The sequence below is a fragment of the Siphateles boraxobius genome, unplaced genomic scaffold, assembly GCF_051911475.1.
Source record: "Siphateles boraxobius isolate OS27281-9 unplaced genomic scaffold, OSU_SipBor_1 66, whole genome shotgun sequence".
In the NCBI taxonomy this organism is placed as follows: domain Eukaryota; kingdom Metazoa; phylum Chordata; class Actinopteri; order Cypriniformes; family Leuciscidae; genus Siphateles; species Siphateles boraxobius.
Window position 1 is genome coordinate 26,772,607 of NW_027509193.1, and position 18,566 is coordinate 26,791,172.

The window sequence follows — 18,566 nt, forward strand, 5'->3', positions numbered from 1 at the left end:
CTCGTGAGCATTCATTCATTCAACTATTTTAAAAGACTGGAATAAACACTAACGCACACAAGCAATCCTTTTAATAGTCAATTTCATTTAAAATGTAAACCCAACAGGTATGAAATGTCAGAAAGAGAGAGAGAGAAAAAAACTGTTAATGAGAAGACGAGCATATAGGACTGCTGCAGCTTAGTAGATAAATAGCTATATTTAGCCTATTTATTATTCAGAATGCACAGTTGGAAATAAAATATATGTATAGGAACATTTCAGGAGGCTCAAGATAATTAATACAGAGATCATTATTCATTGTTTTAATCAATCTACAGAAAATCATAAAACATAGTGATAATCTGCATTCTCTGTAGGGTGCGCTGAAGGCTCTAACTGGAAACTCCCGATATGTAGGCTACTAACTAGAAGTAGTTGTGCAAGTAGTCCATTGTGCCACCATTTTGACACCATTTTATTTTGTATATCTATCTTTTCAGATTGTTTTTGGTTTAGGGAGGTAGGTAAGTTTAAATTGTATTTAGCTTTTTCTTAATTTTTGTTTTAGGAATTGTAGAGGTTAAATAAAAAGATTGGTTTTTTTGTGTTATTTTGGCCTTGTCTGCCCCTGACGCTAAACCCTTTTTAAAATAAACTTGTTGGTATCTCTCTGGTAGTGAGACTCTTTCATATTCCTGTTACGGCTGACCCTATAGCGGTCGTAACAGAAATTGGGGGCTCATCTTAAAATAAATTTTCCAAAACACATCATCAGAAAAGAGAAGAGATGATGCTGCGAGAGCGTGGGGAAGTTATTTTGATTAAAGATCACGAGGGCACATGAATTAAAAAAATATTGATGCGCACAGATAAATCATTTATAATAAATACTGCAATATTCCATAAAAAACAACAATGGTCAATTTTGATTTCATGGTGACTTTAAGCTCAAACTCCATTTTTTTGGGAGAACTATTAGATATTTTAAACTATTATGTAAAATCAAATTAATCATGAAAAATAGCTAGTTTTAAATGCATCAAATGCTTCTTTCCAACCTTTCTTTGCATCAGAATGCCATTATTTTGACATACTCTGTTGAGTTTATATTAAATTCATATTTTAATTAACTAATTTTAATTAACAAAAACATAATCAGGATTATGTTTTGTATGTTTAGTTGTCTTTCTGTTCCCATGTGTTTGTATCTGGTGGTTCAGTTTAGTCCTGATAAGTCCCTAGTTTGTTCCCTTGGTTACTGATTATGTTTACCTGTCATCCATTTGTCTCCCTTTGTATTTAAGCTCTTGGTTTCCTCTGTTCATTGTCCGGTATCGTCTTTATTTCAAGTGGTTGTGTGCTAGTTTTCTCCTGCGATCTACTGTGTGTATCTTTGTGGATTAATAAAGAAGTGTTTGTTTGGTTTCTCCTGCATTGTGTTATTTCTACAGTGTGACAATATTTAGCTCTGTCCCATTTTTTGCATGAATATTTGTTTAATATTTTGTTGAATAACAAAATAAAAACCGCAATGGAAATTGCAATCATCAGTCATTGTAGAAGAGATGTCATTGTGATGGGAAGAGGAAGCTTATATATTTTTTAATTCAATTATGAGGGCAAAGTTATATATTAATGTGCACAGTTAAATAATTTATAATAGATACTGTAACATTCCATTGAATTTCAGGCCGAGTTTCAGGCTAATGTTTTGTTGTAGCAATGCCTCAATTAATGTACATGCATAAAGGTTAATATACACATCTTAGTTTTTTTCTTTTTTCTTTCTGCTTCTTTGTTTTATTTTTATTCCACCCTTTTCACTTTCTGCTTCTTTCCAGGCAGAGCACAGAAAGACTCCTGCTGATGGCCTTTGCAAATGGCCCTAAAGCTTTGCAAAAGCCAAGTAAAAGCTCAACCTGCTGTATTCAATGTGTGCTGAACAGAGACCAACCTATTATTTCGTCCATTTCGTGCCTTTGAATCTGGTGACCTATTCCAGTGAAAAGCAATTTCAATAAAGGTCATACACATGACTAGGTAAGGGAGAAATGCCCATGAGGCAAGGTTTTCAAAGGATGTTTAAGTCCTTTATCTTTTTATTGTTGTGTGTGGCATTGTAATGGTATCATTACAGGTTGAATTAGCTTTAGAATGCAAGTTGAAATTGAAAGCTGTACATTATGGAAACATTTGAAACCATGATGCTGTTCATCACAACAAAAACTTAAATTTGCTTAATGTCTAGTCTAGTTTACTAAATGAGATTGTAATTGGGTTTGTGCCCTTCGGGTAACACGTCTAAAGTTTGTGATGGTTGTGGTTGTACTAAGGCTGGTGAATATTAACCTGTTTAGTACCAATTTAAAATCTGTAAATCTTTTTTCAGCACTTCATGTGTCTCATGTAGAGACTTTAATAGATGTAACAGCACACCATTCAGGGTTAAAAACATTTTGTCATTGTTTTATTGCAATTTTCAAATAACAAATTTTCAGTTGGTGTGATATTTCATGCAGAAACAGAAAATCTGTTTCTCAACACTCTTTAGCACCTCAGTTTGAAACATTTGCTAATAAAGCTTTTCCTCATGGAATTAAGTACATATCATGATAGAAATGCTTTGTTGCCATCTGTGGTGTGAGAGCTTCCATTTTTGATTAGACTTTTGGAGACAATACTTCAGACAACAATAATTTCCTAATTCTCTGTTTTTTTAGCTCATTTCTTTTAGAAGCATCTTGTGTTTTATTGCAAAATATAGCAGAAATCTCTGCCTATTTGCCTCAGAGTTTGAAAAGTCCTCATTCACAAAGCTCCACATAGCACACTTCTTACATGTACGTTTATAAAATATTTTGCATAATTTGATCATGTTTTCCATCTTCAATAAGATTGCATGCTCTGCTGTGTTTAACACATGTTATCATGTTTAATGCCATTCTGCAAGTTTTCTCATAAAATCACTGAAGTAGATTAAAAAATATCTGTCCTGGTTATGAAAAAAATTAAGAAAAACTTGCAAAGGAAATATATAAAATGAAGACTTTTAGGTCCATTTCACCCAAGCAAGATCCTTAGCCACATTGGTTGAAACTGATGTTAATAGTCATGAAGATTTGATTGTCCTATTTCAAGGGGATACGTCTCATTCTTCAGGAAAAATGAACTGCACCGACACAGGGGATGGTATTGAGCACAGAAATATCCAGACCAATCGTAGTTTATAATGAAAGTTATTAAACATAATCTCTGTTGTAAATATTTGAGGAGGTTGACATCTGGTTGAAAGTCCATTTGTGCTTTGGATAATGTGCCCCAAAGCACTCCACTTCTCTCTCCCTTATGTAAAATGCATTCGGCCGTCTGTTGCTCCCATTGAGTTAAGTCTGGAGTGTGGATTTGAGTACACCCTCGACAAAGTTCTTTGTACATGTCAGCTTTCTTTCGCTGGTTTGTTCCATCAACACTGATTTTATGTTTTCTTTTGCTGCCAGCACAGCACTTTCACCCATAACTACTCTGGTTTGGGAGTGCAAAACCATTACCAGGGCTTGTTGCCATTGTTGCTGTAGTCACTATATGTTCCGATTACAATGCTGATAAAAATTCTGCTGTCCTTACTTTGTCATAACACCAATCAACATTCGGCACAAGTTTTTTTCCTAGAGATTTTTGGGATTGTTAAACATTGTGGCTTGTATGCTTCAAAACACATTCAACAAAAATTTGACATGGCCGTTTACAAAAGCCATGGCATTTCGGGGCCCGTAATATAAAAAAATTTCTGCAATTCGTAATATTTATGAGTCATACTGAATTTATTGCTGCTGTATGTCTTGATCTCTTCAAGATTTTGATTGATGATGTTATGAAATTCTTAAAATATCAGCATTAGTCATTTGGGATTAGATCAACCCATCAAACATTCACATATTTAAATTAAGTGATGAACTTAAGTGATGAAGGCAAGAGATGCTTCTAAAGTATTTGTCTGCAACTAAAGCCTCATTAGCAAATTGCAAGAGATGACCATTTAAGCAGTTCTGCATACCAACAACGTTGTGGACAGGTAAGTCTATTCCTCCTTAATGGCGATTAATTGCTCTCAAGTTGCAGAGAGCAATAAACAAGTTATGAAGTATTACTAAAAAATTCCTATTATAACAGAGTAGATAAACAGGGACAGGACATCTTTACTATCATTTCTAAAATTGTACGTTTGCATGTGATTTGTCAAATAATTTCCAATTGTTTTAGTTTCTAGTGATTTGGCAAATAAAGCTCTGATTAAGCTTATGTTGAGTTGTTTATCAAAATGACCTTTAGCATTGCCTTTTAGTCTTTATAGGCAAAACATGTAATTTCTTAGCTATTAGAATCACCAAAGTGAACTGCAGAAGTAATTACTGTTCATAAAAAATACTGTTCTCCCAAACTTGGCTCAGCAAATGTATGGGTGCTGAAACAAAGGATGAAGATTTGATAGCTCCTGCAGTTTTACATTTTTTGGTTAGAACAAAGTTTTTTAACAAACTTCAGAAAAAATGTTTATGTTTATGTTCTACTGTTCTATGGTTATTATGTTATTATGTTTTATAATTTATTTTATGTAGCCTACATTTTGTTCAAAATGTTTTCAATACCCTTTTGCACATTTTATTTATGTTCAGTAGCTCTTTCTAGCTCAAGCAAATCCACAATTAAATTATTTTTTATAAGGTCGTCTGTTGACTGTAAATATATATATATTATACACCATTGTTAAAAGTAGAACTGATGTAGTCTAAATGCTTTTTTTAAATGAAACATTTCTGCTTTTTTAAAGAAAAATGAATGTGTCAATATGTGTACTTGTAATAATCAACATCTAAATGCTGTTGTTTGAGCATAACTTGTATTGAACCTGCAATACAATATTAAGGCACAAATTCAGAGATACTTTAGATGGATCTACAGATTACATTTACAGTGACATAGAAGTTTCTGACAGAGTAGGACTCTGTGTGCAAGCTGAATGGTTTGCTCAGCATGCTTTTAGCTAGTATATTGTTTCATGTATGATTTTCTTGTTCAAAAAAGTTTCTTGTTTTACAACAATCTACAAAGACATGCCTCACACAACATTTCCCCTCCATACTGTTCTGAACTGTACTTCACTTCTGCTAAAATTCAATGAAACTGTCAAAACTCCTTCAAACGCAGGCTCTTCACTAGGCTGTTTACATTGCCACATATCCTCTTTATTAGCAAATAATGATCATCTGAAGGAGGAACATCTGAGATGATCTCACACTTACCCTAAGGACGTTTACAATTTTATTTTCGGAATGTAGTCATATGGATGATTCTCAGGATGTACATCATCGCATATGTTACTCTTTGTGTTAGGAAGTGAAAAAAGGCAAAGTGCGTTAAAGTATTAAAATCTTGCTATTCAGGAAGCATCCATCATTCACTTACCCAGTGCTAAAAGACAGCTTGTCGGCACAGAACGCCTCGGCAATCTGCTTGGGATAGCTTTCGCACCTTACATGTTATTGTTGTTGGCAGGCTAATGCATTAACAAGTATGTAGCACCAGGTTTGTTAGATGGATACAGAGCGTTGGGAGGAGGGTGCTCGAACGGCAAGATATCTACTCAGACCCGTCGCTATGGGCGGGCCATAGGGGGCCGGGCCCGCCCAAAAAAATGCTTGTGCCCCCCCCACTTGAGGCACAGATAATTTAATTTTAATATTATCATAGTTGCTAATTTAGTGTTGCATTCTTTATCATTAAAACGTTAAAAATGGTGTGATTTTGTTTGATTGTTGGGAATCTACACTGCAACAGCCTATCACGGCCTTACTAAAAATAACGTTAGGCTACGTACATGACGTACAACTAAGCCGCTCAACAGTTACCGGGCATTTTTGAAAGCTGTTTCAAAACAAGGTTTCCCCGGCTTACTCGCGAGAAACGCCGCCTCCCGCTGTACTGACAGGAGGGACTGGAGAGAGGACATCGCTGCCTCCACTCAAAGTACCGGTAGATTCAAAGTCTCTGTGTGAGTGTATGTGCGTCAGGTGTATGTCTCATGGCAATGCATATCTCTCTGTTGACTGCTTTAAAATGCAATGTTTGAGAGATGCTTCTGGTGTTACATCTAATATGTTGTATAGTCAAGTGTTTTATGGATATTCATAACATTGCTTCTATGTAATGTGGTGTAGGCTATAGGTGACCTGGTCATATTGCTGTTGGTTATATGTTTAAAAGTGATGTTTACGTGCTGCGTGACTAGAGTTGATTATTATAAAAATACGTACTGTAGGCTAATAATAATTGTGCCCCCCCATGCATTTCATATGCCCCCCTTAAGACTGAGGTCTGGCGACAGGTCTGTATCTACTTTTTAACTATCGACCCTGCATGCCACATGGCTGTTAAACCATCTGCGTGAGGACAAATAGATGAGGCTCTTAGTCTGGGCCGGGGATTTGTCGAAGCCCTGAGAGCATGACATTAAAGGGAAGTGTTTTGTCTGAGATGTCTTTTAATGTTGCCACTCTTTTGTATAGTTAAGGCGGTTTGGCTCTCTTTAAGGAACTTGCCGTTATGAAGGACTTCCCGTACTTAGCGCTTAATGGGCTCGGGGAAAATGCAGACAGATAGAAATACATGGAGGCTAATAGATTAATTCAGAATAGCAAAGTTTACAGCTTTGCCTCAAGTTCCCTAAAACAACCCGGTGATGGTTTTAGAATGCATACATCATGCAGAGGGGCTATTAACATATTTCACAGTGTAATTCATTCACCCCGGCTGTGAGAAGGGCCTCTGCATGGATTGCAAAAGCCGAGGTTTTTCTGAGTGGCACGTGGTGGCACGTGAATGGAGGGCCGTACATCATGGTAGTGGTGCCAGATGGGTTTGGAACAGCACTAAATCATTGAGTGTTGTGGAGAGCTCTAGCCCTGCCAGGTTTCCTCATTGTGCTGCACTGCAGAGCTATCTGCACCACCCACATGAAGTAATCGGAAATTCTATGAAATCCTCTGTATGACTTAGAGCTGATAGGAAACCACAGAAATGTCGAACGACATTGATGTCTGTTGATATCAGCTTTGAGCCAGGGTGTGATGTTTCCCAATGGATTTCATCCCGTTCGATATTTTGTCAAGTGCTTGAGACATACAACGCAAATGTGTTTTTAAGCAAGCTGACCGATGGGAGAATACGCCAGTCTACCTGCGTTTTGTATTCTGTCTGTGCTCTTGTGCTCTGACCATGGGGGTCTATAATACCTGGAAAAATGTACGATGACATTCCCATTAATCTCGAATGGCAGTACACGATTTGAAATCTTATGAAACCACAGAACCTTTTGAGCCGATCACCTGAGCTGTTTATCACTTTAGAGAGGCAGTAAAATGACACAATGACAATACTGATTAGACATTTCTCACTTTTAATAACCATCCAAAAGTGAATCGGGCACTGGTAAAACATCCACTGTGCTGTAATGATTTTAGATGTTGCTTGCACAAAATGGTTTTATGTTTTCCTTTGCTGCCAGCACAGCACTTTCCCCCATAACCACTCTGGTTTGGGAGTGCAAAACCATCAGGACTTGATGCCATTATTGTAGTCACTATGCTCCGTTTACAATACTGATTCAAATTCTGCTGTCGCAATACCAATCAACTTTCAGCAAGAAAGAATCTGTGACAGTTAAACATTGTTACTTGTTCATGTGTTTAAAAAAGGGCCCATCTATCTAGGATTATGGTTGGACATTTACTAAATCTGGAAATGTCTATATGACTATATTGACAATGGACATTTTTTTACCCTTGAAATTTCACAGAAATTCTGCACCTTAATGTTTTTTATTTTTATTTACTATTAAATTATATGTCCAATGCAGGTAAATGGTGTTGTTACAATATCTACCAGCAAGGGCAAATGGGACAATGTTAACCAAAGCTTGATGGGACTATGATGGGACCAGGGATAATGGGACCGTGTTAACCAAAGATTGACCCCCTATGTCCAATAAAAATGCAGAGACCAAGAAAATAAGCAAATATAAATGTTCTATATGGCACTGTGTTTTTTAGATAAACCTCCAAGAATCTGTAAGAATTATTGTTTATCTGAAGAAAGGTTTGTGCTGATTTGATGCAGTTTAAATGACAACCCTGATGGGGCATGTCATCCTGGATAGACCTGTTTCCGCTCTGAGATGAGGTGCGCTTGGAAAAGCAGTGCAGAGGTTTTCCTAATCAGCTAATTTGTGCAGCTTCTTCCTTCCTGCAGGCAGCACAGCGGATTATCAAAGCCCGCAATGCATAAACACAATAGCAATCATGTGCTAGAATGCCTGATAGATTCAGAGCCCTGGGATGTAAATGACTCCACTCATGATTACAGCATTTCTGTTTTTGGACTCCCCGTGTTGTCAGAAGACAGACATGCTCTCTTTTTGCAGAACGACACAGAGCCTTAAAATCAATCGATTTGGTTTATTACAGCAATAGACTACGCTGATAGCAGGAAATGGGGAACAATTGTAACACGAAAATGTGCCGTTACATTTGCTGTGCAGGACTGAAATTATTTAGGATTCTCAGGTTTATTATTTTGTAAATGTCTATTCTAGTGAGGACTTTAATTTTGAAAATCAGTCACAGACAACCTCTTAGTTCAGGAAGCAGGAAGTACTAGTAGTACTGCAATAGTTCAGCAAAATGTGGTAGCTATGTGACATCTTTGAGCATCTCCTTTCTTTGCATCTGTTAGACGCAATGTCTGTAAGTACACAGTGTTAAATTTATTGTGTAATACATTTGAGAAGGTTATTTGATATTAAGATGTATATTTTCTTAGTTTAATTATCCTTACGTTATTGTCAATCTGTAATTTTCCAATTTCATTTTTAGTGACTGTATCTTTTGTATATTTTTACAGTTTCACAGTTGAATCATAAACTTCAGAAACGACTTGTGGTGTCCAGCGAGGTTTTTGAGTCACTGTTTAACTTACTGGATAGTTAGATGCCAGAGAAATCTAATAAGGCCAGTACAGTGAAAAGACATCAATACAACAGACTGAGAAAGATGCTCAAGAACTGTGTGGAATCAATATTTAAACATTCCAAAGTCTCTATCACATCAATCAGATTTTTCTGCATGTGATTAAGTCGCATATAAACATGGCAGAAGGTCAGACAGACTCAGCAGATCTTAAAAGCACAGCTGAAGATGTGCACTCTGTCAGCGCACATTCCTCAAAAGCATCAAGTCGTTCTTCAAGGGCATCCAGTCGCCACTCAAGCGCCAGCATAGCGGTTTTCAAAGCAAGAGCAAAAGCGGAAGCCGCACAAGCCAGAGCAGCATATGCTAAAAGAGAATTAGAATTGAAAGTTGAACAGGCACGACTTCAAGCAACACTGGAGGCTTTGCAAGAGGAAAAAGAAAAGGATGCTGCTTTGGTAGAAGCTCAGGTATTGGAGGAAGCATTGTTAGAAAAAGAATGTAGCGCTGCCAGCAGAGTATCAGTTCCTGTTCCCATCGAGGACAGTCGAATCAGAACAGCGGATTATGTGAAAACACAATCCGAAGTCAGTAGTGGTACACTGCCATCTAGTGGAGGAAACGAAACTCAACCACCACTTCAAGCTTCTCACTTAGTAAGTCTAATCAAAAGAGAGTCAGATTTAAAAAATGTACCGATTAGTTCACAAAACATGGACTTTGGAGCAGACATGAATCAAAATGTCACAAAAATGCAGTATCCTCCTTATCACTACCAAATGCAGAGTAGACCTCCTGATAAAGGAGATTCCTTGTCCATTACCTATGACCTCGCAAAGTATCTAGCTCGTTCGCAACTTGTGACAGCAGGGCTTACTTACTTCGATGACAAGCCCATTAATTACTGGGCATGGAAATCATCTTTCCAAGGTGCTATTTCTGGTTTGGGTCTTTCCCCAGCAGAAGAGCTTGATCTCTTAATTAAATACCTGGGTAGAGAATCTTCTGAACATGCACGGAGACTGAAAGCGGTTCACATCAGAAATCCGTCAGCTGCACTGATAATGACATGGCAGAGGCTTGAAGAAATATATGGTTCTCCAGAAGCAATTGAACATGCTCTTTTTGCCAAACTAGAAGATTTACCCAGAGTGACAAACAAAGACCCACAAAAGCTTCGAGATTTAGGAGACATTCTCTCAGAACTAGAAGCTGCTAAGCTTGAAGGATACTTACCAGGTCTGGCATACTTGGACACTTCTAAGGGGGTAAATCCTATTGTGGAAAAACTTCCGTATAACATTCAAGAAAAGTGGATGTCATTTGGATCCAAATATAAGCAAGAACATCATGTTGCTTTTCCACCTTTCTCAGTGTTTGCAAATTTTGTTCGTTCAGAAGCAAAAGCACGTACAGATCCGAGTTTCAGTACGTTTCCTCAAGTGAAATACAAGAAAGGGGAAAGATTTGAGAGACAAAGACAAATGCCAATATCTGTTCACAAGACTCAAATTTATCCTTCAACTAAAATACCATCTGAACAGGAAAAGAGATCAGTTAGCCCGAACAAAAGCTGTCCAATACATGGAAAACCTCATCCATTGAGAAGATGCAGAGGGTTCAGAGAAAAATCTCTACAAGATAGAATGCAGTTCCTGAAAGAGCGGTCTGTGTGTTACCGTTGCTGTTCTTCTACAGACCATCTTGCGAAAAACTGCACTGTAGAAGTTCAGTGCAAAGAGTGCGGTAGTGACCGTCATCCTTCGGCTCTTCATCCAGGCCCTGCCCCCTGGAAATCTCAGGCATCTACCCCTACCTCAGAGCATGGCGGGGAGAAATACAAATCAGAAAGCCATGAGGTTACATCTGAGTGCACGGAAGTCTGCGGAGAAGGTCTGAGTGCACGGTCTTGTTCAAAAATGTGTCTAGTTTCCGTCTATCCAGCTGGACACAAAGAGAAAGCAAAGAGGATGTATGCTATCCTAGATGAGCAAAGCAACCGCTCTTTGGTGAGAAAAGATTTCTTTGACATCTTTAACATCAAAACAACTCCATTGCCCTACACACTGAAAACATGTGCAGGCCTTTTAGAGACAGCGGGGAGATGCATTTCTGATTTCATTGTGGAGTCCATCGATGGAAAGATAAGTCTACCTCTCCCTACTCTTCTCGGATGTAATCAGATTCCAAACAATCGTACAGAGATTCCAACTCCTAGTGCAGCGTTTCATCTCAGTCACTTGAGACAAATAGCACAAGAAATACCACCTCTCGACTCTGATGCTGAGATTCTTATGTTACTGGGCAGAGACATCCTGCAAGTACACAAAGTACGCAAACAAATCAATGGTCCAAATAACGCCCCTTTTGCCCAAAAACTGGATTTGGGCTGGGTTGTCGTTGGGGATGTGTGTCTCAGAGGAGCTCATAGGCCATCTTCAGTTCATACTTACAAGACTTTCATCTTAGATAATGGCCGTCACAGCTTTCTGAGTCCATGCTATAGTCAAATCAAGATAAAAGAGAAGTTGGACGTTAATCCCCAATGGCAACAACCTTTAGAAACCACATCTGAGGACTCCATTATGATAGTGCCTGATGGTGAAAGTGTTGGTCATTCAGTTTTCTCCTACACTGCAAATGATCATAAGATTGTTCCATCTGTGGAAGACACTAGGTTTCTTCAGATCATGGACAAAGAGTTTTTTCAAGACAGCTGCAATAGTTGGGTTGCTCCGCTACCCTTTCGTGAGCCCAGACAAAGTCTACCCAACAACAAAGACTATGCATTCAAACGTCTTCTCGCGCTGCGACACACTCTGAACAAACGATCACAGATGAAAGCGCAATTCCTGGATTTTATGGACAACTTGTTAAAAAATGAGCATGCAGAAATTGCACCACCTCTTCAGCAAGGTCAGGAAGTGTGGTACTTGCCGCTGTTTGGGGTGTACCACCCTAAAAAACCCGGCAAAATTCGAGTTGTCTTCGATTCAAGTGCGCCATATGAGGGAGTTTCACTGAAAAATGTACTTCTCACAGGCCCTGATTTGAATAACAGCCTGCTAGGGGTCCTGATGAGATTCCGTAAAGAGCCTGTGGCTATTACTGCTGACATACAGCACATGTTCCATTGTTTTCTGGTTAGGGAGGATCATAGGGATTATCTTAGGTTCCTGTGGTACAGAAACAATGACCTTGATGGCGAAATTGTGGATCACAGAATGCATGTGCATGTTTTCGGGAATAGCCCATCACCAGCAGTGGCTATCTATGGCCTACGGACAGCAGTCAAAGAACATGAAGAGAGATTTGGCAGTGACACCAGAAAGCTAGTGGAGAAGGAGTTCTATGTTGATGACATGCTGAAATCATGCGCTACACAGGCAGAGGCGATTGACCTTCTCAAACGTACACAAGAAATGCTTGCAGTGTCCAACCTTAGACTGCACAAGATTATCTCTAACTGTCCAAATGTGATTGAAGCCTTTCCTTTGGAAGATCGTGCTGAGGGCATTAAAGATCTGCAGCTTTTCTCTAATGGCCTTCCCATCCTACGTAGTCTTGGTGTGTCCTGGAATGTTGCAACAGACTCTTTCATGTTTCATGTTTCGGATGATGACAAGCCTTTCACTCGGAGAGGAGTCCTATCTAACGTGAATGGCTTGTATGACCCTCTTGGATTCCTTGCTCCTGTCACCATACAAGGAAGGTTATTGTTGAGGGAACTTACCAAACAAGGTGAGGGCTGGGATTCCCCTTTGCCAGAGGACATGGAGGCAGAGTGGAAAAAATGGAAAACATCTCTTCAAGATTTGAAAGAACTGCAAATACCACGTGTTTGTATACCCATTCCTCTGTACGATGTCCAGTGTAAAGAACTTTGTGTTTTTGCTGATGCTTCTGTCAAAGCCATAGCTGCTGTAGGATACCTGAAGGTGACAGATCAACATGGTCACACAGCTGTTAACTTCTTATTTTGGAAATCCAAATTAGCACCACAGCCAGACATTACTGTCCCAAGACTGGAATTGTGTCCTGCTGTATTAGCAGTGGAGATTGCAGAGTTGATTGTGGAAGAGATGGACATGACCTTTGATCATATCTGGTATTATACTGACAGCAAGGTAGTACTAGGCTACATTTGTAATCAAACACGGAGGTTCTATGTATACGTGAACAACAGGATTCAACGTATACATAAATCCAGTTTGCCTGCACAATGGCGATATGTTCCCACAGAGCTTAACCCAGCAGACCACGGGTCTAGATCTGTACCTGCAGCATCGCTAGGTGGCAGTTCATGGCTTACAGGCCCACACTTCTTGCATATTTCTCAGCTTCAGTCTGAATCACAACAGTCATTTGTGTTTGTGGATCCAACCTCAGATTCTGAAATACGCCCACATGTGGTTTCAAACCTTACTGAAGTTCCCAAGGTCACATGGAATTCTGAGAGATTTAGCAGATTCTCTAACTTTAACACTCTCATCAGAGCAATAGCACGTCTGATTCACATTGCCAGCTCTTTCTCCAAAGGCTCGCAAGATGATAGTTGCAGAGGATGGCATGTCTGCTGCAAAGGTCCTTCTGAAGAAGAGCTGGAGAAGGCAAAAATTCTTGTGTTGAAGAATGCTCAAAAGGAGAGTTATCCAACAGAGATTAAAAGCATCACTGCATCTCACAACCTTCCTCATAAGAGTGTGTTGAGGAAACTATCTCCTGTCCTTGACAGCAATGGCTTACTTCGAGTAGGGGGTCGTATTGTGAGGTCAGGTCTGGAAACTTGTGAAGTTAACCCTATTATCATCCCGGGTACACATCATGTGCCAAAACTCATTGTGCGACATTATCATGAGTCTGTGAAACATCAGGGCAGACACTTTACAGAAGGTGCTGTCAGAGCTGCTGGATTTTGGCTTGTAGGAGGTAAGAAGTGCATACGCAGTTTGCTTTACAAGTGTGTAATCTGCAAGAAGCTGCGAGGGAAGACAGAGCATCAGCAGATGTCTGATTTGCCAGTGGAACGGTTGACAGTAGCTCCACCCTTTACCTATGTGGGTGTTGATGTTTTCGGACCATGGGAAGTGACAGCCCGTAAGACCAGAGGTGGTCAAGCTATTTCCAAAAGGTGGGCAGTTATGTTTTCATGTATGTGCTCAAGAGCTGTCCACATTGAAGTGATCGAAGCAATGAGCTCCAGTAGTTTCATCAATGCCTTAAGGAGATTTTTTGCAATCAGAGGGCCAGTTAAACAACTGCATTCAGATCGTGGTACAAATTTCGTTGGAGCTTCTCGTGAACTCAAAATGGACGATTGTTGTGTCAGCTCAGAGAATGTGCAGAAATATCTGAGAGAACACAATTGCACCTGGATATTCAATCCACCTCATGCCTCTCATACGGGTGGTCACTGGGAGCGAATGATCGGGATTGCACGTCGAATTCTTGATTGCATGCTACTTAAAGACCAATCTTCCCGTCTCACACATGAGGTCTTGACGACGGTCATGGCGGAAGTTACTGCAGTGATGAATTCACGGCCTTTAATCCCAGTGTCCTCTGACCCAGAATTTCCCTTTATTCTCACCCCTGCAACTCTTTTGACACAAAAGACAGGTGCAACACCTCCCCCACCTGGAGACTTTGGGAATAATGAGTTGCTTAAGGAAGAATGGAAACAAGTACAAAGGTTAGCAGATGTCTTCTGGACAAGATGGAAAAAAGAATACCTCAGTACTTTGCAACACCGACGAAAGTGGCAAGACAAAAAAACTAATTTGAAAGAAGGGGATATTGTCTTGGTAAAGAACATTCAAGTCACCAGAAATGAGTGGCCAATGGCAATCGTTGTGAAAACATCACCAAGCCAAGATGGATTGGTGAGGAAAGTTGACGTTAAAGTGACTAAGGATGGCATTCAGAAAATCCTGTCACGTCCTGTCTCTGAACTTGTCCTTCTTCTGTCTCCCAAAGATAAGTTATAAGTTGATTTGGGATTCTAAAAACCCCAGGTGGGGAGTGTGCAGGACTGAAATTATTTAGGATTCTCAGGTTTATTATTTTGAAAATGTCTATTCTAGTGAGGACTTTAATTTTGAAAAGCAGTCACAGACAACCTCTTAGTTCAGGAAGCAGGAAGTACTAGTAGTACTGCAATAGTTCAGCAAAATGTGGTAGCTATGTGACATCTTTGAGCATCTCCTTTCTTTGCATCTGTTAGACGCAATATCTGCAAGTACACAGTGTTAAATTTATTGTGTAATACATTTGAGAAGGTTATTTGATATTAAGATGTATATTTTCTTAGTTTAATTATCCTTACGTTATTGTCAATCTGTAATTATCCAATTTCATTTTTAGTGACTGTATCTTTTGTATATTTTTACAGTTTCACAGTTAAATCATAAACTTCAGAAACGACTTGTGGTGTCCAGCGAGGTTTTTTGAGTCACTGTTTAACTTACTGGATAGTTAGATGCCAGAGAAATCTAATAAGGCCAGTACATTTGCAAAACAAGCTGAATCATAACATCTGTACAAATACAGTTACATCCACACAATTTGGTCTTATACGAGACTGATAATTGCTTTCTACTACCAAACTAACTGCCTTTTTCGAATTTTCAGTACATTTCTTAAAATATTACCTGTGTTTTGAATATGAAGAGTACATTTCTACGAACATGGCTCTTGTGATTTTTGCCTTGCTTTATTTTAGACCGATCTATATTATCATTTGTCATATACAGTGGTCAGTCTAAAAAAAATTAACGTTTCTTAAGTGTAGCTTAAACTGAACAAATTTGGTCAACAATCCATGCCATTACGGCTTCTAATAATGTACAAGTTGGCAAAAGGAGTGTACCCATTCAACAGAGGGCACGTGCCCCCTCAGAAGCAGTTCATTTTGTGAGCAGATGGACACTGATACAGTAAATTATACATCTAGCGTGAAGTTAACTAGCAATCATAACACCAGATGATAAGCTGCTCTCAACCTTTGTGCTAAATTAATTTCATATCAAATGAAGCATGGACAATAATTTACACAATTGACAGGGATCGTTGATTGCTAAGCCTTTGGTTAGTTAATCTAATCGTTGGCGGTCGTGATTGTGCATGTAATTATGTTGTAATCATACCAGTATTCAATAACTCAATACAATAATTCAAACAGGAGCGCACCAAGAAATGGTAACTATTTTCATCATTTATCATTCATGATGTCAATTTTGGTCTTTGTTGATCCCGAAGAAACCTCCAGAGAGGATGATGCAGGCTCTAGACTAGTTTTAAGGGAATAGTTTAACCAAAAATTTAAATGCTGAACTTCTGTCACCATTTACTCTCCCTCATGTAATTCCAAACCTATATGAATTTCTTCTGTGTAACACAAAAGATATTTGAAATAAAGAATTGTCCATGCAATGGAAATCAATGGGCTCCAAAATGACTCCCTAAGAAAGTAAGTCATACAGGTTTGGAACCAGTGGTGTAGTCTACGTGATACGCAGGTATACGCCGTATACCCAATAGAAAATATCAAGGATTTGATATAAGGACCACTATGAAATGTCAAAGATCTCCGTATACCCACTTTAAAAAGTGTGAGGATTCGTAACAACATCGTTTTGTGAAAGAACTTTCATTCATAAATTCACCCCGTCTGTGTTTGCGCAGTGACACGGATCGAATCGCGGAATCCACCAACAAATGTAAGCCTACTGTAAGGCGGAACGTCATGCAATTTGGCCATTTTTGAATGAATAAATAATGAAGTAATGATACAATGAAACAAATCTCGATATGTACTAGTGTCGATGAATATTAAAGCTCAAAAATACTGCTATTGAAATAAACTCTTAATGTTCTACGTGTTTCTTTGAATGAGCGCCCAATGTGTGCTCTCCTATACACTGACGTGCGCGATTGACACTCGTGGTGTTTTCAGCGTCTATGAGGAGGACATGCACACATTTGAACTTCATTGCAGAGCTTTTATGAGAGTAACTTCACAAGAATTTTACCATTTCATTTGATAAAACTATCGTCATTCATTCGTATCATATACAAACTCACAAACTTTAAAGTCTTCATGACAACCTGTCAAAATCAAAGTTTTGTATAACTTGAAGAAAATATACCAGAAATATATTACTATTGCACAGTAGAGTATACTTCAAGTAGGCCTAATAATAATAATTATAATAATAATAATAGTTTATTAAAACACACAGAAGCTTAAATGTCTTTAATTTACAACACACTAAATAAAAGTTTGTAGAGATAAATAAAGTAACTCGAGGGAATTATGGAAGAAATTGCATAGTATGATGTACTTTTTAAAATAATAATAATCAAATCTATTAAAACAAAATTTTAAAGGAATATCAGGGGGGGTGGGCTGGTATATCACAGTATACTCACTACAAAAAACTAGACTACACCACTGTTTGGAACTACATTAGGGTGAGTAAATGATGACAGAATTTTCAGTTTGGGGTGAAGTTTTACCCTTTCAAAGTGCTTTCCTGTTGTCTTTGTATCATTAAAAAAAGGCCAGAGTTTTCTAAGGAAACACTGAAATCATGTTTAAATGCTTCAAAACTTCCCAGGTATATTCAGACAGATTTGAGGACAGAAGCGGTTCTGGGTACTGTTGACATTTACCATGAATATTAACGTTTGCCCTCTACCATGTAAGCATTCAAGTGCATTCACTCTCCTGCGGAACAATGCAGTAGACAGCAGGATCACCCCAGGCCTGCACTTGTTTTCATGTCTATTTGAGTCTGCTGTTCCAGGTCCAAATCCACTTTGAAAGTCATGTGGAGAGTGAAGATTGGTTCCTGTGTTGACCTCTCTTAGGTGAGCTATGCCTGTTGCAAGGTTACTTGGGGCTGGTTTTATTTGCCACCTCCCCTCAGCTATGGGCAAATGTAGATTAACCAGATTAACCCCTTATATGAGGTCATCACATGCAATATAAAAACTGCATCTGAGTTTGTTTCCTGTACCACAACATTACTTGCAACTTGCAATTGTTCAAATGCATTGTAAAATAAATTGTAAAAATGCATTATCTAGGCATGACTACTTCAACAAAACCATTGTAACTTTCTTGCACATTCTTTGTTCGAACCACAATGAACTGTCATTAATGACATCATGCAGGTAGTGAAGTAATAACTTCTGCCCAATAATTGGTTTGAGATTGAATTAATGTCAGATTATTGCTGTAAAAATAATGAACTAGCCGTATGAGGACTACTTCGCTATATTTTTGTTCTCTGTTGTTTTGCTCTATCTGTTGTTTTCTAGATGTTTGATTCAATCTCAGGTTCTCTCTCAGATCAAACTCTGGTGGTTTCCCTGTATGCTAGAGCATATTCGCACATGTGCACTTTTCAAACACGTTGCTTTCATTCTCTTGACAAACTAAAAAATGTAGAATGAAATTTGTGAATATACTGTATATGGAATGAAAGATTGTACTGCATGTTAGCTTGCTTATTGAGTCCAGTTGTCATACTAACAAGAACCTACTTCTAACCACCCACG

At 38.6% G+C, this 18,566-nt stretch overlaps 1 protein-coding gene across 1 annotated transcript; it reads left to right on the forward strand.

The window, feature by feature from the left end:
• The first annotated feature begins 8,660 nt into the window (after window positions 1-8,660).
• Window positions 8,661-15,425, forward strand: LOC143722485 (uncharacterized). Its single transcript, XM_077213869.1, has 2 exons — window positions 8,661-8,780; window positions 8,938-15,425. The coding sequence occupies exon 2, from the start codon at window positions 9,182-9,184 to the stop codon at window positions 14,987-14,989; it is 5,808 nt and encodes a 1,935-aa protein (XP_077069984.1). The 5' UTR covers window positions 8,661-8,780; window positions 8,938-9,181; the 3' UTR covers window positions 14,990-15,425.
• The last annotated feature ends 3,141 nt before the right edge of the window (window positions 15,426-18,566 follow it).

Bases quoted from the DNA above. Each gene is read 5' to 3' on its own strand.
- LOC143722485 (XM_077213869.1), top strand. From the start codon at position 9,182: ATGGCAGAAGGTCAGACAGACTCAGCAGATCTTAAAAGCACAGCTGAA.